The 26,186-nt window shown below is 39.4% G+C and overlaps 4 protein-coding genes and 1 long non-coding RNA gene across 6 annotated transcripts; 2 read left to right on the forward strand and 3 right to left on the reverse strand.

Annotated features, from left to right (window-relative positions):
* Positions 1 to 1,581: 1,581 nt before the first annotated feature.
* On the forward strand, positions 1,582 to 11,211 carry LOC106166762 (uncharacterized). Its single transcript, XM_024076324.2, has 7 exons — positions 1,582 to 2,295; positions 8,001 to 8,279; positions 8,577 to 8,744; positions 8,967 to 9,230; positions 9,500 to 9,556; positions 9,939 to 10,026; positions 10,347 to 11,211. Exons 1-7 carry the CDS (start codon positions 2,211 to 2,213, stop codon positions 10,717 to 10,719), a joined length of 1,314 nt encoding a protein of 437 aa, XP_023932092.2. The 5' UTR covers positions 1,582 to 2,210; the 3' UTR covers positions 10,720 to 11,211.
* On the reverse strand, positions 11,212 to 14,354 carry LOC106153387 (matrilin-1). Of its 2 annotated transcripts, XM_013527295.3 has the most exons (4): positions 14,184 to 14,354; positions 12,569 to 13,138; positions 12,120 to 12,323; positions 11,212 to 11,722 (listed from the first exon to the last, which is right to left on the reverse strand). In XM_013527295.3, exons 1-4 carry the CDS (start codon positions 14,248 to 14,250, stop codon positions 11,499 to 11,501), a joined length of 1,065 nt encoding a protein of 354 aa, XP_013382749.3. In that variant the 5' UTR covers positions 14,251 to 14,354; the 3' UTR covers positions 11,212 to 11,498. The 2 variants fall into 2 exon arrangements, with proteins under 2 accessions (XP_013382749.3, XP_086852284.1); XM_086996158.1 differs by lacking the exon at positions 12,120 to 12,323.
* Positions 14,355 to 15,463: 1,109 nt separating this feature from the next.
* On the reverse strand, positions 15,464 to 19,427 carry LOC147759839 (matrilin-1-like). Its single transcript, XM_086996159.1, has 3 exons — positions 18,195 to 19,427; positions 17,764 to 17,886; positions 15,464 to 17,319 (listed from the first exon to the last, which is right to left on the reverse strand). The coding sequence occupies exons 2-3, from the start codon at positions 17,858 to 17,860 to the stop codon at positions 16,655 to 16,657; spliced, it is 762 nt and encodes a 253-aa protein (XP_086852285.1). The 5' UTR covers positions 17,861 to 17,886; positions 18,195 to 19,427; the 3' UTR covers positions 15,464 to 16,654.
* A 1,155-nt stretch (positions 19,428 to 20,582) lies between these two features.
* On the reverse strand, positions 20,583 to 21,718 carry LOC147759840 (uncharacterized). The gene is made up of 2 exons (XR_015331205.1): positions 21,105 to 21,718; positions 20,583 to 20,754 (listed from the first exon to the last, which is right to left on the reverse strand). It is a non-coding gene; the product is annotated as an uncharacterized LOC147759840 (long non-coding RNA).
* A 1,930-nt stretch (positions 21,719 to 23,648) lies between these two features.
* Positions 23,649 to 25,606, forward strand: LOC147759841 (uncharacterized). The gene is made up of 2 exons (XM_086996160.1): positions 23,649 to 24,577; positions 25,337 to 25,606. Exon 1 carries the CDS (start codon positions 24,096 to 24,098, stop codon positions 24,549 to 24,551), a length of 456 nt encoding a protein of 151 aa, XP_086852286.1. The 5' UTR covers positions 23,649 to 24,095; the 3' UTR covers positions 24,552 to 24,577; positions 25,337 to 25,606.
* The last annotated feature ends 580 nt before the right edge of the window (positions 25,607 to 26,186 follow it).

Genomic DNA, 26,186 nt, shown 5'->3' on the forward strand with positions numbered 1-26,186 from the left:
TAAATAATAAAATAAAAATTATAATAGTCCGAAAACAAAAGAATGAAAATGTCATAAAGTGTGTTTAACTATAATAAATATTAACACTTGCACTAGAAATTATATAACAGGATAATTAATGGTAGGTTAATTCGATACTATACATCTGACAGGGGCAAAATAGTTTTCTCTGTAGTATCATTTAGTTTCTAATTCTCAAGTCACATGTAAGTACACATACTTTTCAGACACGTTTCATCCGTCAGACTCTGAACAGGCGATGACCTTAAACATGGATGAGAATCCATTTAAACAAAACATCATAAGGTCACCACTTCATCCAGACACACTATACGTACAAATAGGTGATTTTCTTCGTGACTCGATTTTTTGTTCGAAGCTTATTTAAAAAAAAAACAGCAGGGATTCTTTTAAGGGACGCGCTCTTGTTCGGGACGTCTTTGTTTAGAAAAAAAAAAGTATTCTGGAATATTGACAACCAAATGGGGTCATGCACCCCGCGTTTAAAGATCGGATAAACAGGGTGGATTTGTATCATTATCAATACAATTTGCAGCTCATTGTCGTTTCTCAGTTATTTCACAATAAATAAATAAATAAATAAATAAATAAATAAATAAATAAATAAATAAATAAATAAATAAAATAAGAGTGAATTTGTTAAGGTAATATGAAAAATGAAGAAAGCCCTTTAACAGATATATGTAAAAGGTTTAAAGCGAGCTTCTGTACCAGTATATACATGTAGATAAAGCATCCTCAGACTAGGTTCCCACAGATTTGGATCGATCCATCTGGATCGACCTAACTCCCTGGGGGTTCACGCTAAATTGCTGTCAGCTTCCGGGAGCCGAGCACGCACCAAAGTTAATTACCCCCTTACAGCTTTAAGTAGGCGGGGCATTTAAGCCGGTTAAGCTGACAGCAATCTAGTGAAACTCCCCAGGGGGATTGATCGATCTAAATATCTGTGGGAATAGTCTCTCAGACATAAATAACAGGGTCACGTGTTGTCACAAGGTATAACGTCATGGCATGGTTTCTTCTCTTCAATCTTGTGAGATGTTACCGCTGAGTTATGGTGTGATCGTAATTTATGTCCAGAAGCAACATATTACTCTTTCGTTATGGTGGCTCTCACTTTAAGATATTTTTATTCTGCTCTAATTCGAGAAAGCAGACAGCAGTTCACTGAAATAGAGTGACTTACGGCCCAAAACAGTGTCGGTTTCCTTCTTTTAAATATAAATAAAATTAAAATTAATAAAAATAATAATAAAACGAGAACAGGCGCGGTATTTTATTCAAAGGCGGATTTCTAAAATTTTACCTTGGGTGTAAAATCTCAAAAGATTTTCCAAATAGTTTAAACACGAACTCTACACTACGATTCAAGAAGAGGAGTGATATTGGGGTCTACAGGTATATCAGTGTGACGTCAGACCAGGTAGTTACTCTGTGTAGGTGTACCGAAGCGACGAAGGGTAAATCCCCCTTTGTCACGCAAAGCAGGTCCCCTCGTATGACTCAATATAGAAACGGGGGTCACTGTGTCGAGATCGCATCTTAATAACAATGAGGGTGCCGACGTCACTGGGGTCGTATATACAATGCGTGTATTTTTGTGTTGATGGGGTAAGTCTTCAGCTATATAGGAACACAGTCTCCAGGCGGAAGGACGTGGAAGGCTAGCTCAGACTGCAAAGGAATCTGAACCCTTTGCACAGTATTTCTCTTCCTAACAAAGTTCGTACACAGGGTCTATATAAGGGTCTAGCTGTGGCCGAGAAGGAACGAGGGAGATTTACAGTTTGAGCACGACGCCGAGAAGTTAGAGACGCCTACACGTTGTGGGGAAACGTTGATCAACTCTTAGTTGTATCGAAGGGATAAACTCAAGTGTACTTTTGCCACTGTTGCCACACACAGTCCTCTGTAAGTTACTTTGGAGAAAGCATATCAAAATATACTGTTAGTACTTGATTTATTAGGGAGAGACTTTTCCGCCATTGACATTGAATGAACCTCTATAGCAAGAGACAGAGTTGGGTTCAATTGTCAACGACAAGTGTTTGTACATTGTTTACATCTGGTCAGCCTCAACGTTCTAAACAAGCCGCGTATATTGACACTGGTCGTGGAGTGTACGATCTTGGCATTCTTTGTGGTTAGAATCACTGCAGTGCAGCGAGAGACGGGTCGAGAGCAAGATGAAATTCTGTCAGTTTCCCCCCATGCGTGTGGTTCTTGGTGGATTGATAGGACTGTTGGTAACGTGCCGTGAATCTGTGGCAGGTAGGTGGCGATAATTCTCTCTCTCTCTCTCTCTCTCTCTCTCTCTCTCTCTCTCTCTCGTGCACCCAAACACAGACACGTACAGAGAGATCCGAACGGAGCTCTAACACGGTACATATGATGAGTGCCATTGGTTATTAGTAGGCAAGAATTTATGTGCCAAATATACAATAAATATCCTGATTCTCTTTCAAGAAAAAAGGTGTTACCGTATGCGCGAAATATGTATTTTCATATATTTCTATTTGTATGGGTTGATATGCCCCGATCGATATGTGGGTGTGTATTGACCCCCTTTCTTACCTGTTACGATCAAAACAATCAATATGACAATCCAGTCATATCGTTTACAGTCGTTATGTAATGTGTTACTATAGACTACAATACTGGGAAGAAACTCCCTCTTCAGATAAATAAGTCAGTCACGGTGAAGTAAAATACCAGGCTCTCGAACCACGTACCACACAAACGATTATGTTCGAATTCACAGATACCTGTATATATAAAAGTTTATGATACAACACCCCGCGCTGTTAGCCGAAAATACAAAATACATGTATAGGTTACGATACTTCTATGATATTTCGTGGATTTTATTTTGTGCTGAAAAATACATGTACATAGAAAGCTTTCACTAGTCTTTTTCCATGGTGACCCCCAGAAATTAAACACAGATTTGGGTATTATCTATTGCACATAGCTTCGCTCCGGATGCCATATCGTACGATACATCTCGTGAGTAACCGAAAGCATATTTTTGTATTAAACACACTTCGAGCCTGGCAGGACGTTCTGGATACCGTTTAGACCGGTTCTAAGTTAAAACCGCCTCAGTTTCAAAGCGCGTCAACCGAGGATGGAGTGAATTCAGCTGTCGTTTGAATGTGGGGCAGTGCATGGGTTCTCTTGGCGTTGGCCGGGGGTTGGGGGGGGGGGGGTAGTCTGGGGACGCAGTACAGTAATTGGACACTTGGACGAATAAGTGCATTGTGTTTGAAGACGGGCGCATTCCCATAGATTTTAGATCGATCTATCCCCGTGGGGAGTCTCACTAGATTACTGTCAGATAATCCGGCTAAAAAGTCCGTCCCGCCTACTTCAAGCTGTAAGGGGGTAATTTACTCTCGTGCCCGCTCGGAACCCCCAGGGAGTTAGGTCGATCTAGTTGGATCTAATCTCTGGGAATGGGGTCTAAAATGGGTCTTGCGCTAGTAATGTATTAGTAGACTACGATCATCATAAGAAGTAATTATAAAGTACAGGCATTAGGTTGTGTTGGAAGACGTACACGGGTCAGGCAGAATATTTTAAGAGGGTAATGGGGGTGCAGCGAGAGCCTGCATGTTCCTTCTCAAATACTATAACATGCCTTCTTTTTCATTCTTGAGAAGACGCGCTGATCGAAGGAAACTGATTTTGAAAAATCTGTCCTACACCCTTATTTTCAATACTAGAAAACCTTTGTCATTACAGTGAGTTGTCAGACTGTCATTTTCTCACATATTCCTATATCTTCTGTCCAGTGATTTTACAGATTTCATATCGGCTACAAAAGCATGTCACAATCTCATATATATATATCTATCTTGCGATTGTATACACTCTATGGCTAAAGTGCAGCATACTGTAAATAAAGAAAAAAAAATTCAAAAAAATGAAAAAAAGGCAGGTGGGGATTGAACCACCAGATGAACTGAAGCATATTTTTCAATCCGATGTCAAGAATGCTGAGGGTTATATTTCATTCAAGGTTCCATGGAGATAACTGCGGACAATATATAATAGGAGCTGGAAACGTATCATATAACGTCACTTAGCCCAAGAGATCATGGTTAATGGGCCTTCTGTTACACCAAGCCATGTCATACCGTGACACCAGAATATCATCAGATGGATGATGCTGTATGAAAATAGAGCTCCTCCCCTCTCTTTGAAAGAAATCTTGATGAGTTGACCGAGCTGAGAGGCGTCTATTTTCTCTCCCCCGCCCCCCCCCCCCCCCCCCCCCTGGTTAATGTTTACTTTCGTTTTAAACACTATACTTTCGTATTAAGCATAATTAACGCCCACAACCTCACCCTTTCGAAAGAGAAAGTCAAATAAACACCATTCTTTTTGGATCTTTCATTTTCACCCATCACTGAATAAGAAAATACTCATCGAAACCATGGATGTGTAAATATATATTAGGGTTTTAATATTGGCTTTCAACATGCCTTTCAGGTGTGTAAATACTCTAATCTTCCCAAGTGTTATCAACACTAGGGACTCACAGTAGACGATGGGATAGTGGAGATTGGTGGGAAATTTGCAAATAAACAGATAAGCTGTTCTCAATTACATTTCCTTTCTTTTATTTCCGTCTTATAATTGCAGCTCTTTACTGCAACCCGAAGTTCAGCAGGAGAGATGCATACACTAAGCGCGCGGGCGGGTGTACCGTGTCTGATATTATTTTTCACCCATCATATCTATAATTGATCTCTCTGATACAGTCACCGCGGTATATGACGAGTCATGGCTTCGACATCACAGTGAATGTTGACTTATTTGTTCCAGTCACTGCCGTCACAGTATTATATATCATACCTGTAACTTCTTACGATTGTATTAAGACACGCCAGGTAGAAAGATGTTACATCAAAGACATAGGCCCCATTCCCACAGACACCATCGGTCTAGGGGGATCGACCCAACTCTGCAGGGATTCTCGCTGATTGCAATCAGCTCACCCAAAGAGACGTATATCTCTACATCTCTTTGGCTTAACTGAATAAATGTTGGTGATTATACGAGTACGTTGGAAACGAAAGGAGGCGTGTCATTCATTCAAGCTGATTGCGCTCAGCGAGAGTCCTCGGAGAGTTGGGTCGATCCACGTAGACCGATTGAATGAACTGGAGTGGGGCCTTAATGACTGTGCTCAGCATAGCCGCTCCACCTCTGGTATGCGTTCTACCTGATAGCATCGGTGGTTCGATGTGACTAAGGTGTGCTGTACGACTCACCTGGCAATTAGCCTGCACACACGCCTTTTACCTTATTTATGTATTTCTCTAAACCGCTGAATAAATATGAAATAATATTTTAGATTAAGCGGTGAGCGTTTGTAAGGGGAAATTAAAGTAAAACTCAGTGTGTAAAAGAGACGTCCTTGAAATGTTGTGCGGGACAATATCAAGCTGATAGGCGGTATATTTGTTGGCTTTAGAAAAGTTGTTTCCCTTAAGTAAATGTGACATTTTGTCAACTCTTAGACATACATGTATAGTACATTTCGTCGTTGTTTGGGATCAACATTGAACAAATAAGCACATATGCTAGTATTTGATTGGTGTGTGGTGAATATAAAAACGACTCTGTCCTGGCCGGGTGAGTGTTGTGACTGGGACCACTAAGAGCGTTTACACGGAGTCAAGTGGTTCGACCATAGAACTCAGCCCGATATTTTTCTTTGATTTCCAGTCATTTAAGATGAATAAAACAAAGCGTTCTGGATTGTATCGGGATTAGCGCTTTATCTTCCATTCAGAAACTTAATACTTATCAACGTTGCTTGTTTGGTGCGTTCTTATTGTGCTCGACGCACTAGGATCGTTGCAGTTCGTGGCTTAAATCATTTAAACGCGTCGTAGGAATTTTTCTCTCGAGCGCCGCGTTCTGTTAATACCTTTAGGCACGACTTGAAGACATTAACTCTAGACTGTACTGCACTCGTCTCGCTACTGTTTGCACTACTCTTCATGGTAGATACGGAAAGCTTTGGTACTGCATGACGTCACACGACATCTTGCTCCTGTTACCGCCACCTCCATGACTGTGACGCCATACCAAAAAATGTGTCCTTATGTTGAGTCTTCCATTGAGATTATATACATGTTGAACTGAATGTGTCTTAAGGGTGAATGCTTAATACAGTATAAACACCTGGCGTAACATCCCTTATAGAAAAAAGTTCTGATACACGTGTCTGTGCTGCATGCATTGTGCCTTTTATTAATCAGATTTTTACATTCACTTTTCTTTTCCAATAAATCATCAATCCCAATTATCAAATATCCACATACATTGACGATGCCATTTCTGTTTATTCTTCGAAATGAAACGTTTACTTGTTTTCCTTTTACTAAATAACAACCTCGGGTAAACAAACATTAAATGAATGGTTCTTAATTTAGATATTGAAAAAAAACGCAATCTCTACCAACAGCAACTTTTCGTTTTTTAAATTTTCGTTTTAGTTTGTAATTATAAAACATTCGCTTTGTTCTACGTCGGATATCAATGGTCAATCCTGGTATTTGTAAACAAGAAAATCATATATGTAGTACAAAACACGCATGTGAACTTTTATCAATGGGGAAAATAAAATGATTCAGTGTCCGAGGTTGGAATGGAAATTACATACGGCATTATCTTAAAAACCACAAAAACAATTTTGTTGTTGTATTGAATTGCTGGCTGTTAAGTTGTGGTTACGGCCAGCGGAGGTCTTACACATTTTCTGTACATTAGATTCGATATTAGACAACGCTGTTTACTGGCCGCTCCATGAGACTGATAATGCATTTAGATTATTATGTAAAGTGAATTTCTTTACCTCCCTCTTCATGTAACCTTTTGTCAAATGTAAACTTGAAGAAAATCTCGGGTCAGAGAATGGCATTGATATCAATGATACATGAAAGGTTATGACTGGCTTTGAATCTTCCATGGCAAGTTTTTCCTTCATTTTTTCTACTTAATGATGATGACTCATCAGCCGCTGTGATAGATGTTATAAGATTTCACTCAGTTCATTACGAGTTCTGCTGTAACCCAACACCGGGTTCTCTCATTAGGGGTGACTTACCCTTAAGAAACGCTGGTTTACCACCTATTTTAGATCAGGTGTTTGATTGCGTGTTTTTTAAATGCTCACCGCAATATCTTTAACTTACACCACAAACGGAATGTGATATCAGGGGAAATTAGCTCTAAATGTTACAACTCGTACCACATTGTTCTAGGTATAAGCGCTGGCTTGCTATGGTATTTATTTCTCCCGTAAAAAAGGTAGATGTATTTCCTTGTTTTGATGGTCCACTCTTAATTCCGCAAATAGAGCCGAGTTCTATACTTTCGATAAGCGCAATCATGGCGACATTCAGGGGCGGATTCAGAGATATTTTCTGACAGTCCTCCAAACTAACCATCTTCCGTTTCGACCGTCTTCCGACAGAAAAAAATTAGATGCCCGTCACTGTCAACTTGAAAATTTCTGACCCAGAAGACGGCTGCCGTCCGCCCCTGACGTTTATTCCTCTTAGTTATCACGTGATCATTAAAATTTCCTTTAAAGAATCTAATGTCTCTTTGTCCTTACCAAATCCTTCTCTTTATGCATACAAATTGCGGGTTGCGTGTTGATAAATGAGAAGAAATATCAAAAGAATAAGAGGATTTATGTCCTGATATATTGCTTCTTGATCTTAAAACTTCTGCAATGGAGCCGATTGCAGTAGGTGCTCCCTTCGTCTCACTGATTGTGATTGTGTGCATCCTCAACTGCTCAAAGTCGGACAAGTAGCAGATGAGAGTTCAAAATCTAATTTATGGTAACTCGTGTGTTGATGATGAAATAGCCTCTAACACTGTTATATTTATATTTCAATCACCAAAAGAATTTTATTTTCAAATTGATATATCGTATTACTGCTTTTCAGATATATCGAGGTGTCCAAGTAGAGTTCGCGACCAGCCTAATGTCTACCCCTTCCAAAACAAGTGTTACCGTTTCTTCAACGTTGAAAAGACCTGGGAGGATGCCTTGACTGACTGCAGAAGTACCGGCGGAACACTTGCAGCCATATATAACCAAGAGACCCAAAACTTCTTGAATGGCATCCTGAACTCTCTGCAGTCTGCGTGGGGGTCGTTTAATGGCGTCTGGATAGGAGCCAACGATAAAGCAAACGAGGGCTCGTGGTACTGGGTGGATACAGGTGAGATTAACGAGAAGTGGGGATGGGGGAGGGGGGGTTAATTTGTATAACCGGTCAGGTAGCAAGCAACTGTCGCTACAGATATTTTCCTCATGTCGTCACGTCTGTGCCGGGGAGTAAGGCTTACTTGTAACGTCAGTGCAAAGCAAAAGAAATGTCGATGGTTAAATCTAAAATTAAAGATTTTGCAACGTCAAAAAAATTCTTAGCCTAACTGACCAGCCCATTATCAAATTTACGAACTTGAGCATGGATTTTATTATTATTATTATTATTATTATTATTATTATTATTCAGGACACACAACACTGGACTCCTTCAAGAATTGGAACCCGGGAGAGCCAGAGGACCACGTCTTGGCGCCATACACTGACTGCGCCGCCATGAAGCGTCCAGACGGGTGGCGCTGGGGGAACTACCTGTGTGAGACGTGGCCGCATACCTACCGATATATCTGCATGTACGGTAAGTGTCGATCCTATTAGATGGAAGAACAGAAGCCAGTAGACAGTATATAGTCCAATTTTGGAGACATGATATGATAAAGAACCTTCGTATGTGCACAATGTCACTGCTGAATAATAATAATAATAATAATAATAATAATAATAATAATAATAATAATAATAATAATAATAAGCATGTTATATACGTTTAATGATAGTGAATTTTCATTTTTTTTTTTAGATATGCTTCCAACAACCACCACCACCACCACTACTACTACTACTACTACTACTACTACTACCACAACCACCACCCCCACAACCACAACCATCACAACCACCACCAGGCCTACTACAACCACCACAACCAGCACTCGTCCAACCACTCGGCACACTCGCCCAGTCTCACCTACCACAAGTTTTGCGACGAGATCCAGTCCCACCGCTGCCACCAAAACAGACGTGAAATTTTCCAGTTCGACAACTTCCAGTAACTTCAAACCAGGTATGCATATGCATAGATACTTCGTGTTTTGTGTAATCAAATGACTCGAAGATAGTATCTTGAGCCTACAATAAACCTGTCTTTATAGACTCCTTTTTTTTGCAGTCCCGTAGAGACCTAAAACGTGACATAATGTCTCCCAGTCTGGTCTCTACTGCTCTACTGGTGACGTTTATAATAATACAGATACATTCTAGTAAACGGATCTCAGTTGATAAACGATTTTATTTTGTTTTTACGTTCAAATTTACAATTCATCATAATTCCAGGTGGCGCAAATGCTGGTGCATTCAAGTCAGACAGTCAACCACCAGCTGATCACACAGGTATGTATTGTTCAACTAGCCGAATATAGAACTCATATGAAATGATGTTTATTTAGCCATGGTTAGAGCACTTTTAATGATATGTTTTAAGCTTATAATAAAGCATGCAGGAATACCTAATGGCATAGATATAAATGTAAAATGTGATGTTACATGTACAAACAATAAAGTCATTTTACCTGAAAGTCAGTATCAGTGATTTTATTACATTTATAACAATTTTGGTTAATGCATTTTGTTGTGGTTGCGACATGTAATGTAATTCCTTTTTTATGTATTTCATACATTTTTTTTATTTTTCTTGTGTTTCACATTTATAATTTTATTTTTAAATGCGGAAAATACTGAATCCCCTTTTTAATTTATATCATTATGTCTTCAGGTGTTGTGATCGGCGCTTCATTTGCTGGAATATTCATCTTAGTTTTGGTGCTTCTTATAGTAGTTTATGTATACAGAAGGCGCATAAGGTATTTATGTTATGGTTTATTGTTTTCTTAGCTGAATATTTTCACGTTTACTGTTTAAGAAATTAGTGGAGAAAGGATAAGTACTGCTACGGTTTAAATTACCAAGGTGTAAATGTAACCAATGTCTTGACCAAAACATATTCTCAACAAGAAATGATTTTGAATTATGTACCAGCCACCTCTCTCTCTCTTTGTCTCTGTGTGTGTGTGTGTGTGTGTGTGTGTGTGTGCGTGTGTGTGTGTCATTTGCTGTAGACTTTCTAGTACCTATAAATGTATTTTAATTTACAAATGATCTCAACCTTTAATTTTCCTTTCAGAACCCTAAAGGAAAAAGTGGAACATGTTTCAACGCAAAATCACTACAGCAACTATGACGACGACCTCCACGCCCAATTCGCAAACCCTTTATACCTAGACCAACAACCGCCACAACAGCAGCAGCAACCCGAGCCTCTGTATTCAGAACCCACGCCGCGCCCACCGCAACCGGAAATAGAACCTGCCGGCGCATGTGCGATTTATGCCGTCCCAGATGAGTGCCCGTATGATGTTCTTAAGCCACCACGCCCCGTTGGAAAAGTGGTTGCTGATGATGACGATTTTACCGAGAAAGAGTCTCCGGTAAATGCGCGCTATATTTCTATGGACCAGGCACGACAGATAAAAGAGGACAGTGAGCTTGATGTCTGAGAACTATAACGACCCAGATCACATGACTTTTGATTAAAATGTTACCAAATGTAATTTCTGTAATTGTCTTTAAGGGAACGCCCAGCTCAGAAGGATTCTGTGCATCTCACAGATTTTTATAGTTTTGACTTATGACTTTGACTTTTATTTTAAAAAAAATAAGAAGCGGAAAGGACATTTCTCCACCGCCAGATCACGATCAATACAATTACACATGTATTATGTACTGTCAGACAAATGCTCGATAATCCTGGGGAATGATACTGTATATAATCTGTAAATAGTTCCGGAGAGAGAGAGAGAGAGAGAGAGAGAGAGAGAGAGAGAGAGAGAAAGAGAGAGGGTTACAGGGAGGGGGTCAGCTGGTTTGACCAAATGTCCAGGCAAACGCGAGCCACGGACAGATTTTTCACATTCCAAATGCAATGTAAGTTCATGTATAGGCTACTGTCATCATTATCGTGTAAATATACAATTTGATTAAAATGATAATGCTGTGTTTTCGTTCTTTATCCCTTCATCAAAATGAAACTGAAACCACACTGAAATGACACCACACGTCAAGTTAACTTATGTCATAATTTTTCAGCTTGTCTAAGTTTTTCAATTTTTTCCTATGCGAGAACGTTCATATTAAACTGATAGCAACATCGCGCAGGATTTGACTTTAAGGCTATTAAAATGAAAATGCAGGGATAATTGATTGTTCAGTTTGCGTTCATAAGCAGAAAAATTGAATCTCCTCCTCAGCCTGTCACATTAAACTTCCACCGGTGATGTTATCGTTTCCTGGACCTGTCAATTTCACAAACAAACCTCTCCTTGCTGTCACACTCCACCACTGTCCACATGAAGGATTCATCCTTGTCCAGCAGGACACACCCACGGACACTGTTGTCCATGTCAGGTGTCCATTCGTTATAGTCTCTCAGGGACGTGTTATCGGCAAATACAAAAGACGGTTTGTCGGAGACGTCATTCAGGCGGTGCTCGGAGTCCAATCCTGTAAAAAAAAAGGAACAGTTTTTGGTAACTGATGTTAATTCATCCATCCAGATAAAATGGTGACACAGAAAACGCGTTTTAACTAAGCGCGCTCTGAATATAAGGAATAAAATATTGTTAACTTTTTTCTGACTCTGCTTTCCCGTTTATACCGACCGCCTAGTGGAGGGTAATAACATATGTGATATCACTTGAGGGGTGTAACGACGGTGATGGTGTGACTGACCGCTAACAGTCGTTCCCATTAACTATGAAAAGTTCGTGTATGAACCTTTTTTTATAAAATTTCAATCGCTTTTTATATTCAATTTCGTAGAGTATAAATACAAACCGAAAGGAAAAAGTAATATCTTTGCGGTTCACGCATTTTTTTCTTTTTGTGATAATATCCATACCTATATAGTATGAAAAGTTGTATTTCGTCGTTTGGTATATTAATCCAGCCAGTGTCTTGTACTCTTCCTTTGTTTTGGTTATGGCCAGCGTGGCATCATAGTACATGCCAGAGCACGTTGTCTTGGCTTTATCATAGCCCGCTTCTTCCTTTGAGAGGAAGAGACATTTGTGACCTATTCTTATCCACTCTTTGGGACAAATGCCTGTCAAAACACACAAGTTAAATTATGACTTCTCATACATAGTGCAAATCAGTTGTTATTATTTTTCATCTTTTTATCTTATTATTATTATGTTCAATCTTTTACATTATAAGAAATGGATTCGGACCGTATTCTCAGACATACACAAGACATAGACATCTAACGTAGTGTTGCCTTCTTTATCATATTTTCAATACTAATAAATTTACAGAATTCTCAGATGTTGGAAAGCACACAACTCTCACCGTTGCAAATAGTTCCAAACAACGCTTCTCTGATCGTTTCCAAAGCATCAAAATCATCCACGTGGAAAACGTGTGTATCAAGAGGATCAGAAGCGATGGCCTCCAGTTCTGCCCGACGTGGGACGTCCCCTATACCAACAGAAAACATGGTGATGCCTTCCTCTTTTGCTTTCCTTGCCTGAAGCTTTGTTTCAGTGAGATTGTCCGACCAACCGTCCGTGACGACGACTCCAACTCTTGGCACACCTGGTCTGTATCCATCACGATTCCTTATGCTGAACTGATTCTGCAGCATCATCTTTAGACCAATAGCCGTATCGGTGCCACCGCCTTCTTGTGGCATGTTGGCTATTTGAACTAATATGCTCTTTTTATCTGCTTTTGAGTTTAGTACATGAATTTTCTGACAGCCAGAGCTGAACGTTAAGATACCAACCTGGACGTCGTCTCTGCTTATGGTGAACTCCGAGACAATAGCGTATATAAACTGCCGTTGTTTCTCCCAGTCCGTGTCGTTAATGCTGCTCGATGCGTCCACCACAAAAACGATGTCCCCCCGAATGTCACAGTCTGTAAAGCAAAATATTATGAAAAGTGCTATGTAAATGTATAAGAGGCATTGGTATATCCAGTTATCGTCCACAATTCCCCGCCTCCCCGCTAAAGCCTAGATTACATTAACACGGGCGCCGTGCGATGAAATTATCTGTACGTTTTTTTTTATCGTAAGGAGCTACGGGCTACGCCAAGTATGTCTACATTGCATGGCCTTAAATCAGTACGATTCCGTGCGATTTTGCACGATCACCGTCTATCTCCGCTCAGACGCTGTACGAAAAGGGTATGACGGGCAGTATACGTGCACCGTACGGGCATCACATTTCAAATGTAATCTAGGCTGAAGTGTGAGAGGGAACAATCACTCTGGCCTAACAGTACCCTAAATGTGTGTGTGTGTGTGTGTGTGTGTGTGTGTGTGTGTGTAGGCCTAGCGTGTTTCAAAACACCCCCATCATTCAATTAAGTGAAAAAAGTCCCACCCCTTCCTAATTACCGCACCTTGATCCGCCATTTTGCTTTAACGAATATTGATGTCAGTCAAATGTTGTATGCCCCTAGCACGTGTTTGTAAGAAAAATGCATTTTTTCGAATGGTTAAATCTACATTTTATTTTAACGCCTCAAAGTATTTTCTTTCTTGGCATTACATAAAAATGAGAAGAAAAAAAAACGATGGGCTTATTTTTTCATTTTATACTGAATTAAGAAAACGAGAAGAAATAAAACTACTTACAAGTTAAGTTAATTTTAAACAATTTCAGTTGCAACAGATAAAGAAGTATTGTAATATTAAGTTTTCAATTGTCACTTGCTGCTTCTATAAACACCTCCCTATACTTATCTCTCTCGATCTTCTCTAATATCAAAACGACGTAAAATCGATATCAAACACATTGATAATGTTACAATTCTTCGTTCACATGTGGCTATAATTTTCTAAAAGTGTCAGTTAAAATCCACTAAAAATACGGGTAAAATCTATTCAGTTTTTGTTTCATTCAAATCGCCAAATTTCATTCAAAAACACAAAAGCAACAACACTCAAAAATCTTACTTTTAGCATCCCCCAACACCAAGCACGCTGTCACAGCTGTCTGCATCAAACGCCAGAAAAGATGCATTTCTCTGGGGCCCCTCCGCACGATAGGGGTTCTACAACACCCAGGATGTGGCCCCACTCCTTATATTGTCGCTATCAGTCTAGCTTTATCACGGAGCGTTGTCCATCAGCTAGTGGTGCCCGCAAAACCATCATTATGAGCACGCTGTATTGACACTAGAACAGATTATCACACAACATAACGCATTATCTCGTTATCGCGCGCCTTATCAGGGGAGCTAACGCGTTATCTCGTTTTGGGGCGAGGTTTCAGAAGAAAACACTATGGTGTGGACTTGGGGGTTCCAGGAAAATAGAACAAACATTTTCCATTCTTATCACCCTTAACAGTATTATTAATCAGGCAACACGTACAGGTATTTGTATATTATATTCAACTTCTAAATGAGTTACCAGTGTTGTTTTAGGTTCATATAGCTCAATTATTAAGATCTTCATGCCAGTGATTATTCTCAAAAAGAGACTACCGGTCGGATTTATGTTTGACAGCCAAACGGTACTTCGTAATCTTGCTTAAGCATAGATTAAGGTGCCAAAAGTTGTATCAACCAGGTCCCGTGGTTTCATTGAGGTGTTGCTGGGACAGCGAGGCTTGGTACATGTAATTTAGGTTCACTTTATTAATGGATCATCTGGATAGCACCAATATGATACATATAATGTATATTATCCTTTATCAAAGTACCATCCAAACTATTCCATATTGAAATAACAGTACTTTTTTGCTTACAAAGAATAATTTTTGTTCATGCCTCCCATTGCCAAAATCCTTGATTGACCCGTGGTCTTAATTTTTCAGTCTGCCATACTGTCAGATGTAGCAGAATGGAGAATATGTACCGGTACAAAGAGAACCGTACAAGTTGTCTACTAACATAACACACTTGCTGAGGTCATGTCCACGTACATGTAATGTGACAGCATCTGGACGCATCATGCGCGTGATGCAACGTGGGATATGTATTTGTGGATCTCTATCTGTGTCGATGACCTCGTCGATGGCCTTGTTGCATTGTTATTGGATTTTATTGTGGTTCCAGTGACAGATAAGCGATTTACTATACGTGGAGCGTCCGGAATGGAGAGCAAGAATGTTGTAGTACCCTGATGATGTGGGGCCTGCCATTTTTTTTTTTTTTTTTTTTTTTTTTTTTGTGACTTCGATATTGTTGGGAAAAGTCATAGAAACCCATGAATGTTTTGTGTAAAGAGATTAAGGGCGTTTTCTACCCGTTAGCCATGAGGTTTCTACCATCACACAAGAGACAACGTAAGAATTATTTCACCAAAATTAAAACGTTCCGAAATTATCATGAATAGACGATGGTTGTTGCATAATAAAAGTCCAGGGCATTTTTCTTGTTTATTTTTATTTTCATTTTTATTTTATGTATTTGTTTATTTCGCTTTCTACAGTATTTATCCAGTCGAGAACAATCGGCGTTAACTGAAGCCGAATGTCCCAAAGAGTGAATTAAGATGGGCTGTGCACGCATAATACATTTATTTTCAATCATGAACGAAAGAGATTGTTGAATTATATGAAAACTCATACGCGATTCAGGACAGTTTGACGCAATGCCGTTCACTAGAGATATATCCAGGTCATTGGTGGAGAAAAGGTGAAAAACAAAACCTTCAGGATTTGCGACATTTCTGCGGATTCTGACTCAATAGCTTGCATTGCGTTCATAAACATATTTCTTTATTTCCTTTTCAAAAGGAGATAACAGGCGTTTTTAAGCTTGTCGCATTACATCATCAAAACGCAGTTTTTTAAGATTCTTCTGTTACCCTTTATTTGGAAGAAAAGAACCAAATGCAATCGAGCAAAAGAGTAAATCTGCATTTTGACCGGTAGAACTTTAATTAAACCATTAACAATGACTTAATATGTCTTGATATGCCTTGACATCATTTAATAGCTAACCCGAAAAAGTAGAAATGACACACATTACCCCCAAAGGCATTTCGATAATGTCCTCTCGCGTTTTCTCTTCTTATTGCCCGACCCTTATGGCGCATTCCCATAGATTTTAGATCGATCTATCCCCGTGGGGAGTCTCACTAGATTACCGTCAGATAATCCGGCTTAAATGTCCGTCCCGCCTACTATACAAGCTGTAAGGGGGTAATTAACTTTCGTGCCCGCTCGGCTGACAGCTATTTAGCGTGAACCCCCACGGAGTTAGGTCGATCTAGTTGAATCGATCTAATCTCTGGGAATGGGGTCTTAGGCATTAACAGCGTTTGTATGACACAAAATTTTGCATTTACTAAATAATCAAAAACAGGCCAAAGTACTAATTACAAAACTCGTCTTATCCCCCTACTGGAATGTTATATGGCAATGCTGACCGTTTTTATACTACATGAAATGTCAGAGGGTCTATCAGTATCTACGGTCAGGGCGAGGCAAGCCTGTATTCGACCACTGCCACAAATGCAAGAACATATATTGTAAGATAATTTGGAAGGAATCCGTTAGAGCCATTATAATAAGCACAAACGGCCGCAAACAATTTCTTCTCGATGTTCTTCAGAAATTCGAAGTCTTTGACGTTAAAAACGAACGTAGCCGACGGTTCTGACGCAATCTTCTTCAGTTCGTCTTCCTTGGCTTCCTCTCCAATTCCGACGGCAAAGAGGGTGATGTTGGACTTCTTTGCCATATCGGCCTCCAAGGCGGTGGCGTTACTGTTGTCCGAAAACCCGTCCGTAATAACCACTCCAACATGCAGCGCATCAGGGCGAGGACCTTTACGGTTGCGAATATTGAAAAGGCTGGAACGCATCATCCGTAAGCCTTCATAGGTTTGTGTTCCTCCACCCGTCTGTTCTATGCCACTTACGGCTCCCAGTACCTGGTTGCTCGTGTTGTACTCTTTTAATTGGAAGTTGATTTTGTAGCCCGTGCCAAATGTCAGAGCAGCCACGTGGACTATGTCTGTTCCGACGTGAAAATGTTTAATGACGTCACTGATGAACTCTTTCTGCTTCTTCCAGTCGGCAGAGCTGATACTGCCAGAGGCGTCTATTACAAACGCCAGGTCAATTTTGGCTTCACAACCTGAAATTATGATTAAAATGTTGATAGACTTTCTGACAACAAACTCTCCCTCTCTCTCTCTCTGAATTGAAAATTGGCAAAATGTATTTTATATATGAATATTTACCAGTTAAAACAAAGGATTGATTTAAGTTAAGAAAATGGTGTATTTATATAGCAACAAATGTTGACCCACATAAGTAATGAATGAGTAAAATGACATACTTGAATTGCCATGTTTGATGTCAATTTCTAGAGTCAATTTCTAGTATCCCACCATATTATTTTTTCTTATATAAACAATTAAAAAGTTAACGCAACTTTTCCTAATTCAAAAATAAAATGACAAAATAGCATCATTTTAATAACGCCATTTAATCCATTAACGATTAACATCTTATTGCATCGTCTTTAATAAAACTGTTAAATGATATAAAATGGTGAAAAGATACAATGTTTATTAACCGTTTTCTTGTCCATAACCATATCCATAACCGTGCTCATTGCCATAGCTTGGAGTCACACACAATGTGGCCATAACCAATGCCAAGACAAATACCATGACTGCTGTAGCAACCGTCCCTGTAGCTGTAAATGGAGAAAGAAGCAACCGATTATTAAAACCTCTAGCAAGTTATTTTTCCCGTAAAATAACCGGAAACAGTAACCGCATTTAGATTTCTGTAGTCAATTATAGTTATTCTGAGGTAGTCAATTATAGTCATTCTGAGGCACCATAACGTTTGCCAATCATTGCAATGATGCATGTCTGATTTTGAATTTTAAAATTCTGAGGTGAAACAACACAACTGGCAAATGACAAAAACTGATTGCCAATGCAAGCACCACGTACCGAGACGATGAAAAATTCCAAATACATTCAAAGGACCACGTACCTTTCGTATTAGCTTTGATCTGTATTCCGTTTCTCTATCTACTTTCCACAGGTAACCCGTTCAATATTTGCAGCAATATAAGTAACAGAAATATATGCACGTGAGTAGTGTCACGTTAGGCGTCTGATCGGAAAGATGTGTTCACACAACAAGGGTTGAGTTCAATCCAAATGACGCCACATTACAAAACCATTCACACACATGACGTCAGCTAGAATTGACCTGTGCTGTAGCAATCAGTTTTAAATAGGCTGGTTCTGTGTCCATTTGCAGTTTCAGCGTGAAGTAAAAGAATCGACAATCCTTATTTCAGATCGAACTTGAATCCGCCAAAACGGGGACTAGTGAATTCAGCGTTCCTGAATCTAATTAAATCAACGATAATCCCATGTTTGTTTTTTACAGATAAACCATGGGAGGAAAACTTTTATTACATTACAGTAAACACAGTTGTGGTACAAATACATAAAAGATTGATAAAAGATTGGAATATCAGCTTCATCATACCATTATCAAATTCTGCATGTCTGTGGCGTCGGATTAAGGGCGGCTGTGGTAAGAACTTCATCCTCAATTCAAACTATGTTTATTACAAATCAGATCCCTATAAGGTTTAAATTCAACACTCATTTTTTAAAAAATCAATCAAGTTTTTGATGTGAGAGGTGCATTTATGGGATATTTAGAGTGAGAAATATAATTAACGTGGTGTTTTTAAAAAATCCACAGCTGTAACTGCACATATCTATCAATTAACCAAGGAACCATTCAACTTCGCGGTGATGAGTGTTTAATGAGTATACGACTTAGTTTAGATATTAGCTTTTTGATCATTTGCTCTGTGCCTAGCGAACGCTTACACGCATCCCTGCACTTCCATTAGTGTCGATCTTTCCAAAATTTCTACCATGTCTTTTGAAAGAAAGGACAGGACAGATTAGTTTCAAAGAAATCCAAATCATTTTCGCCAACAATGTTTCCAAGTACCACTTTCAAGTTATTCATTAACGCATTTAAACGTGTGTTTATTTCTTCCAAGTGATCACTTGTTCGTTCAGTTGATCTTCAATTCATCAACAGTCAGCCAGTGCTACATTCTTATGCACTTACCACACGCTAATTTATTCCTTTATCTATTTTTTCATTACAAAATGAGATAATGTCAACGCATTCCCACAGATTGGGGTGAGGTAAATATATTATTAATAGTAGCCTTGTGATTAAAAAAATTAAAAAAAACGGCTCCGTGCTATAGCATAAAACATGGGCAAGTTGTCACGGGCATTGAAAGATATGAGCTGTGGGATGTATACGTGATTACACTCAACAAACTAGACGTGACTTCTCCGAGTTCACATCGGAGCTAATTTATACCGGCATGGTGTTGATGACATCAGCGGTCAGGATTGCTCCATGTGAGATTAACAGGCATGAGGTGAGATGGGAATCTTTTTGAAAAGTGATTGTCCTATGACGTCAGGTCTAAATCATTCTCTACAACCATGCATGCCAAAGATGATTACAGGCAAACATTTTATCGAAAAAAACTGAGACAAGGAAATAAAATGAAGACAAATAAATCTCACTTACTTTCTTCAACTTACTGTTTCATTGTGAATCGGAAAACTAAAGGCTGCTCGGGCGATTTCTTGAACATAGATCATGTACATTATACAGTGGAGCATTATTTGTGGTCTCAGTTATAGGCGAATACGTCGTTTGGAGTCAGGGCCAAACTTCTATCTCTCTGGAATGCACATGCATATGTTTTTTTTTTTTTTTTTTTTTTTTTTTTTTTTTTTTTTTTTTTTTTTTTTTTTTTGTCGTAAAGCTCACATGGCACTGAAACTATGTAAACGCTTATGTATGAATTCTTAACGCCACGACTTTTGACATTGTTATCATGGAAAGAACCTGTATGACTGATTTTTTTCATTTTGCTTATTCTATTTATCAACTGATTCATCATTTCATACTATTCTATATTTATTTATTTATTTACTCGTGTATTTTTTCAGTTTTGTCAAATAGGACAGGATAGTTCTAATCACGATCTATTTTTACTAATGCAAGTCTACTGACCAAATGAATGGAACAGCCTCCAAATGTACTTAAAAACAATCTAGTGCAAGGGCAATTAAAAAAAGAACTTTAATTTTAAAATAGTTTTTTAGTTGTACTATAGTAAATATATTTATAATTTGAATGAATTTACTGTTAACTTATTTATTTATTGCGTTTCATTATACATATTAATCATACGCGAAGTAGGCGCATATTTGAAACTAGTTTTACATTCTCTATGTTACAAGCAAACTATAACCCTGTGAACGGAGGCTGTACTCAATATTCTATGTCATATTTGCATTTCATAAAAAAACACGTTCATTCTTTCATCATACATATTTATTACAAAAAAGTGAAAACCAGTGCCTTGGACACATCAAAACGTCCACGTGTTCCTGGAAAAGTCACATGCCCAGTTAAAAGTTTCGATTTTAAAGTCCTCAGAGCGTGCTGTCCACGTGGCCCCGTGTCAGTTTACAGCCTCCTTTTCAAACTGGAAAAAAACAATAACAAAATAGAATAAAACGAAAAAAATAGATTGATTTTTGATGAATAAATGTTGGTCAAAATTTTTGGAAGTTCACTTTTTTGCATCCCTTGTTTTTTTCTATGTTTTGTTATTTTTTCTATATTTGATCGTATCATGCATAACGCAAATCCGACATAAATAAGAAAAAATTAAGTCTCTGTATCTGAAAAGAGCAATCAAAAGTTGAAAAGTATATAATCAATCTTAAATTTGTGTGTATCTATAAAACTGCACACATGTAATATCTAATATTTCTAAAAACAAAATAGTGATAGACAAACACTCGGAACAACTAGATACCGCACAAAATTTACCTTAAAATCCACATGTTAGTATCTTCGTCCTCTGTAAAGAAATGCTCGTGAAAACCCTCTCCGTCCTCTTCGTTGTCTTTGGGGTCCAGTAAAAGTACTCTGAACGCCTCCTCCGAACCCTCCTCCGACACCATTAGCGCTGACGCCGACACCGCCACCGAAACCGCCACTGACGGAACCGAATGGGGTGTCGACCGCAAATCCACCGCCACCTCCACCGCCCCCTCCCCCGGGGCCAATCCCGCCGCCAAACCCACCGCCAGCCCCTCCGCTGAAGCCGTTCAAGTCGACTCTGTTAAAGCGAGTTGTTGTTTGTCCTAAAACTGCTCCTAAGAGCAAGAGAAGAAGAACGGCGTGTCTAAGCATTGTTTGCACCGACTTCCGCACGGTTCAACCGATCTGCTGAGAGTTTGCTGGCGTGGGATCGCTCGGCAAAAGCGCGTATGCGGGCGTGCGGCCTCTCGTACTTATAGGCATCTAAAATCGCGTGATTGCACCCATGTGTTTGGAAAAGATTCCTCGCCTGTCAACTATCGATCAAGACTTAAAATACATTTTATCGTCCATCTTTGGTGCTATGTTGTAATACAACCCATGCTCTGATGGTAGCGCTAGTCCCGTTCACGCAGAATAGGAGGAAGTAAAAATACGATTTGTTACACTCTGTAAATTTGTCAACGTCGCGAGAAAACTGTTTCCTCTTGAATGCGACTGCCATCATAAATAACGTTGACAACCGAAACGAGCCCTTAGGAGTTCATCCTCTTGTTTTGATTAACATTGCTTCTTTAAGTCAGTTCATGCTTGTTCGTGGGAGCATGTGTATACGTGCTTGTGTGTGTGCGTGTGCGTGTGCGTGTTTGCGCTTACATGTACGTGGAAGTGTATGTTTTTTTAAAGAGGAAACTTTGTTCATGGAGTTTAAAGGAATGAGAATTTTGATCTGCACATTTCGTATAATTGTCTTGTTTTACTTTCTCCTTTTATTGTATCTCTTGTATTTTATATTGACTGAATTTTTGAGCGCACATCACGACACATGTACGTGAAAAAATACACGGGTTATTATCCGGATATCTGTCCCAGCTTATTCCTGCCAGCTTTACTTATATATATATATATATATATATATATATATATATATATATATATATATATATAATGTCATTTATTTTGATGTTCATAACTCATATTGTTTCAACTGAATATCCACATTTATAAATTCCCCATTCATACCTTAATCTTCGACCTAAAGTTATTTGGTCTGTTAACGACTTTTGTGTTATACTGTGGCGCAAACGGGAGTTCCTCAGCACAAGCTATCGCATAATGATGATTTTGTATAAGATGGATTCTCTATAACTATGTCATCATCACAGTTTGCATACTTTACACGTCTTAATTCTACCTTGTCCAACTTAAACGCAAAATATAAAGTTTCTTTTAAATACGAAAAATAATTTTCAGGATACCCATGTCTCTGTGTATGTGCAGTGCTATTTTTAACCTGGGGTGAACTATAAAAGCACAAACCGCCACCAAAACAAGTTAAAGACCAATTTATGAACATATGAAAGGAGGTCATAATAATGCAGATATCTTAATCACATCTTTCCCTCCTGAATTATTGGTCTTTTGCAGCTAGATGACTAGATGTTGACTTAATTTAATCGCTGAAGAGCTTGCTCTCCAGTAAACAAAAGAAGTGAACATGAAGTCATCCAGCTGAAAAAGGCCTGTTGTCTAGAGAAAAATATATATTGTAGTTTGGATATAAACTCACGCGAGCTTTATCTAGGGGCAAATATATCGAGAAACAACCGCAAGTTGAGGAAATATCTTGATTGTTTTCTGTTAACTTCTGACTGATGTTATTAAGTGTGCGTTTCAAGCTGACATTTTTCACCAAAGTAAGCCCCTCTTCGCGTGACGGAAACTCATAACGAGACCATGGCACGTGACCCATGGATATTTGTGATTCGTCACGCGGGGTAAACATATATTTTAGGATTCGTGTGCAGAATGAAATTCACAGCCACTGTGAGGCAACTTTCTGCGTTGTATTTTAATGATATCAAGAAAAAACCCTTAATCCCATTAATTCCGAGAATTTTACATGGGCTTTGTTCATTAACAACAAGTGGTATTCATCGCATTTCAAAAACTGCTCTTCCTTGCCCCCCCCCCCCTCCATAAAAAAAATAGAGATGGGGTCCATGAAGTTAAGGCTTTGACGCGATTAAAAGGATAAAAGGTGGACACCATGCTTCAATATATATTCCAGGTGGCAGAGCCTCTCAAAGGTATGCCTCGAATGCAATTTGAACTTAGGCGTTTTGAAAGAGCCCTGTTGTTTGTTGAATGGACATGTCGACGTCCAAAATAACGCTCGCAACCCTCGCTCACCGGTAGACTAAGCTGTATGACCTTAACAAAAAAAAACCACAACACGGTCTGTTGTCCACAATTCTGGATTCCTGGAGTAATTATAGCCTACATAAAATGACAGTCGCAGTATTTGGAGTGAATATGCTGTGCACTCTGTGGACTCGTAATAAGATGCGAGTTCAGGGCAACATTCTCTTTGGATAAAAATATGGCATGTTATTTTTTGAGCCCATGCACATGCGTGCACATTTGACTTGTCAGAGTAAGAATAGCATTTTTCCATTGCCTTTTCATAATTTAGGCAAATGATATGGGCCAATATCAATCAAGTGACTTTACATTGTCATTAACTGTTAACTTTTTGTGCATTTTCACGTAAGATAGAATCGCTGGCATTCCGCCTGCATGCGAAAAATAAGTTTTATCTTGAAACAATAGAAACCTGCACGAAAACAGCGCCCCTATTAAAGTGCGCTTACATTACAATGTTTCCAATGTCGCCATTCTCGCTAGAACAATATTTTTAAGGAACATTGGCATCTGTTATAAGCTGACTCTTGCCACATCTGAATCAAGCGGCGTCTTCTTGAAACACCGCTCAGGATGAAAAGGGCGCACGTTTTCGTCCTTGCTCTTCTTATAACCGTAGCCTTAGCCCAGCAGGGGAGAGGACGGGGCAGGGGCAGGGGAAGAGGCAGAGGCAGGGGCAGAGGAATAGGAGGGAATGCTGTGGCAAGCGGGAGTGGATTTGGCGCTGGATTCGGTAGTGGTTCAAATGGCTTTGGTGGCGGCGGCGGTGGCGGCGGCGGCAGTGCACAGGCCGGATCAAATGGAGCGTCGGCAACTGGTGGCGGAGCTGGATTTGGGTTTGGGGGCGGAGCAAATGGAGGAGGAGGAGGGGGTTTTGGCGGTGGAGGAGCCTTGGCCATCGGGTCGGATGGGTCAGTCGCTGTTGGTTTCGGTTTTGGGGGTGGATTCGGCTTTGGAGGACCGGGAGGGGGAGGTGGCGGCGGCGGCGGAGGAGGAGGGACGGCCATCGTCCGCGGTAAACGAAGATAAATACAAATCATCAGTAGTTCTTTGAGGTAAGTTATAATAGTCGCACTGTTGTGATTATGTAGGTATAGGCATTGTGCGCAAAATGTTGCAATATTCAAATGAAAATAAACAAAAAAAAAGGACCAATAAAAGGGATGACAAATGACAATACACTTAGTTACAAAAGTAACTTAGAGAATTCGACCACCAGATGGATGACGGTTTCACATGACAGGCTCTTTTTAGCTAAATGATTAAACGGTCTTATGCTGCTTGTTACTTTTGCATCTCTTCTAACCAGCTCTGCTTATCTTCCGTCATGTTTTTTTAACGCTCTTCATATATTTACTAAACAATTGTGTCGAATATGCGGACTCTGAATCCATGGCCGCATTCAGAACAACTTATCCGCCGACTAACTGGTGCGCTAATCAACCGAACCCACTTAAAAGCGATGCCGAATTATCCTCTAATGGTTTCCCTACCTACCTCACTCGCCAGCCCTGCAGGGGCCTACCTATTAAACCTCGGAGCCGAAACTTAATACTTTCAGTGGCTCGGCCCCTGCAGGCCTGTCGCGTGTAGGAGGCGGGGAGATTACAAAGGGATTATCCGACATGGCTTTCAAGTGGGGTTAGCCATATTTGATCAGCGGGCTAGTTAGTCTGAATGCGACCCAAGGTGACCGTTTCAATTCCTCCCAAACCAGCGTCATCTTATGAATCACAATTATGACGAAGCTCTTTAAACATTCTTATTGTCATCACCATTTTATATGCGTTGATATATATTTTTTTTTCTTTCAGCGCAGAGAAGAACTCTTGAATCCACTGCGTTCCTGGCTCTTAAAGACATCTTTACTTGTCATTCGGCTATAAACATGAAATACTAGAACTTCAGCAATTTATATTACAATTTAATATGCAATGACTGTCAGTAAAATGCGATACAGACAATGGAGTTATACATACAACACAGGGAGCGCGTCTGCTACAAGAATCAGGGTATTTGAGTCAGGGATGTTTACGTACACTGTAACTCATACATGTACATATCTCTTTGATTGCGACGCATCAGTCATTTTACATGAAACTACCTTCATTTCATTGTACACTCAGGTGGAGTCTTCCTGGTGTCGATAAAGATGAAACAAATCCGTGTTTGTCTTTTCTGTTTTTGTTTAAAATGATGATAATAATAATGATAAGTGGTCACATTTGAAATTCTAGACATTCGTCATGCAGGATTTCTTCCTTTTGCTACGGCATGACTTTAATTTGTTTATACAAACGAGCTTTAACATATGAAATACAGTAAAATTATAACGACGGAAAATTAATTTGGTTTTTCTCTCCTTCTTTATGCTGGCATGACGGACACGGTATTTTTCACAAGGGGTTAAGTTTCACGCAGGGGCTTGTCATGCACAGAACACGTTCGCCTCGCAAAGCTATAGGCTTGTTTAATGACTTAATGACTTGAAATTTCAAAGGTGAGCGTGTGAGGCTTTGGCGACTTAACACCTTTAATTATACTTCAATAATATTTAACCTTTCATGAGAATAAAGATGCTTAAAAATGTTTGCATCAAAAAGTATCTATTAAACTGAAGTAGTGAGTGACTTCCTTTTCCTTCCCTCCCTCTCTCCCTCCCTC

The sequence above is a fragment of the Lingula anatina genome, chromosome 9, assembly GCF_051362555.1.
Source record: "Lingula anatina isolate TDL-2025a chromosome 9, LinAna3.0, whole genome shotgun sequence".
Taxonomy (NCBI): domain Eukaryota; kingdom Metazoa; phylum Brachiopoda; class Lingulata; order Lingulida; family Lingulidae; genus Lingula; species Lingula anatina.

Excerpts from the sequence above, each read along its gene's own strand:
- LOC106166762 (XM_024076324.2), top strand. The coding sequence starts at position 2,211 with ATGAAATTCTGTCAGTTTCCCCCCATGCGTGTGGTTCTTGGTGGATTG. Across the intron at positions 9,557-9,938 it reads ACCACCAGCTGATCACACAG|GTGTTGTGATCGGCGCTTCA; the intron begins GTATGTATTGTT and ends TTATGTCTTCAG. Across the intron at positions 10,027-10,346 it reads GTATACAGAAGGCGCATAAG|AACCCTAAAGGAAAAAGTGG; the intron begins GTATTTATGTTA and ends TTTTCCTTTCAG.
- LOC147759841 (XM_086996160.1), top strand. The coding sequence starts at position 24,096 with ATGAAAAGGGCGCACGTTTTCGTCCTTGCTCTTCTTATAACCGTAGCC.
- LOC147759839 (XM_086996159.1), bottom strand. The coding sequence starts at position 17,860 with ATGGTATTTGTCTTGGCATTGGTTATGGCCACATTGTGTGTGACTCCA. Across the intron at positions 17,320-17,763 it reads TGGTTATGGACAAGAAAACG|GTTGTGAAGCCAAAATTGAC; the intron begins GTTAATAAACAT and ends TCATAATTTCAG.
- LOC106153387 (XM_013527295.3), bottom strand. The coding sequence starts at position 14,250 with ATGCATCTTTTCTGGCGTTTGATGCAGACAGCTGTGACAGCGTGCTTG. Across the intron at positions 13,139-14,183 it reads GGTGTTGGGGGATGCTAAAA|ACTGTGACATTCGGGGGGAC; the intron begins GTAAGATTTTTG and ends TTTGCTTTACAG. Across the intron at positions 11,723-12,119 it reads CAACTTTTCATACTATATAG|GATTGGACTCCGAGCACCGC; the intron begins GTATGGATATTA and ends TTTTTTTTACAG.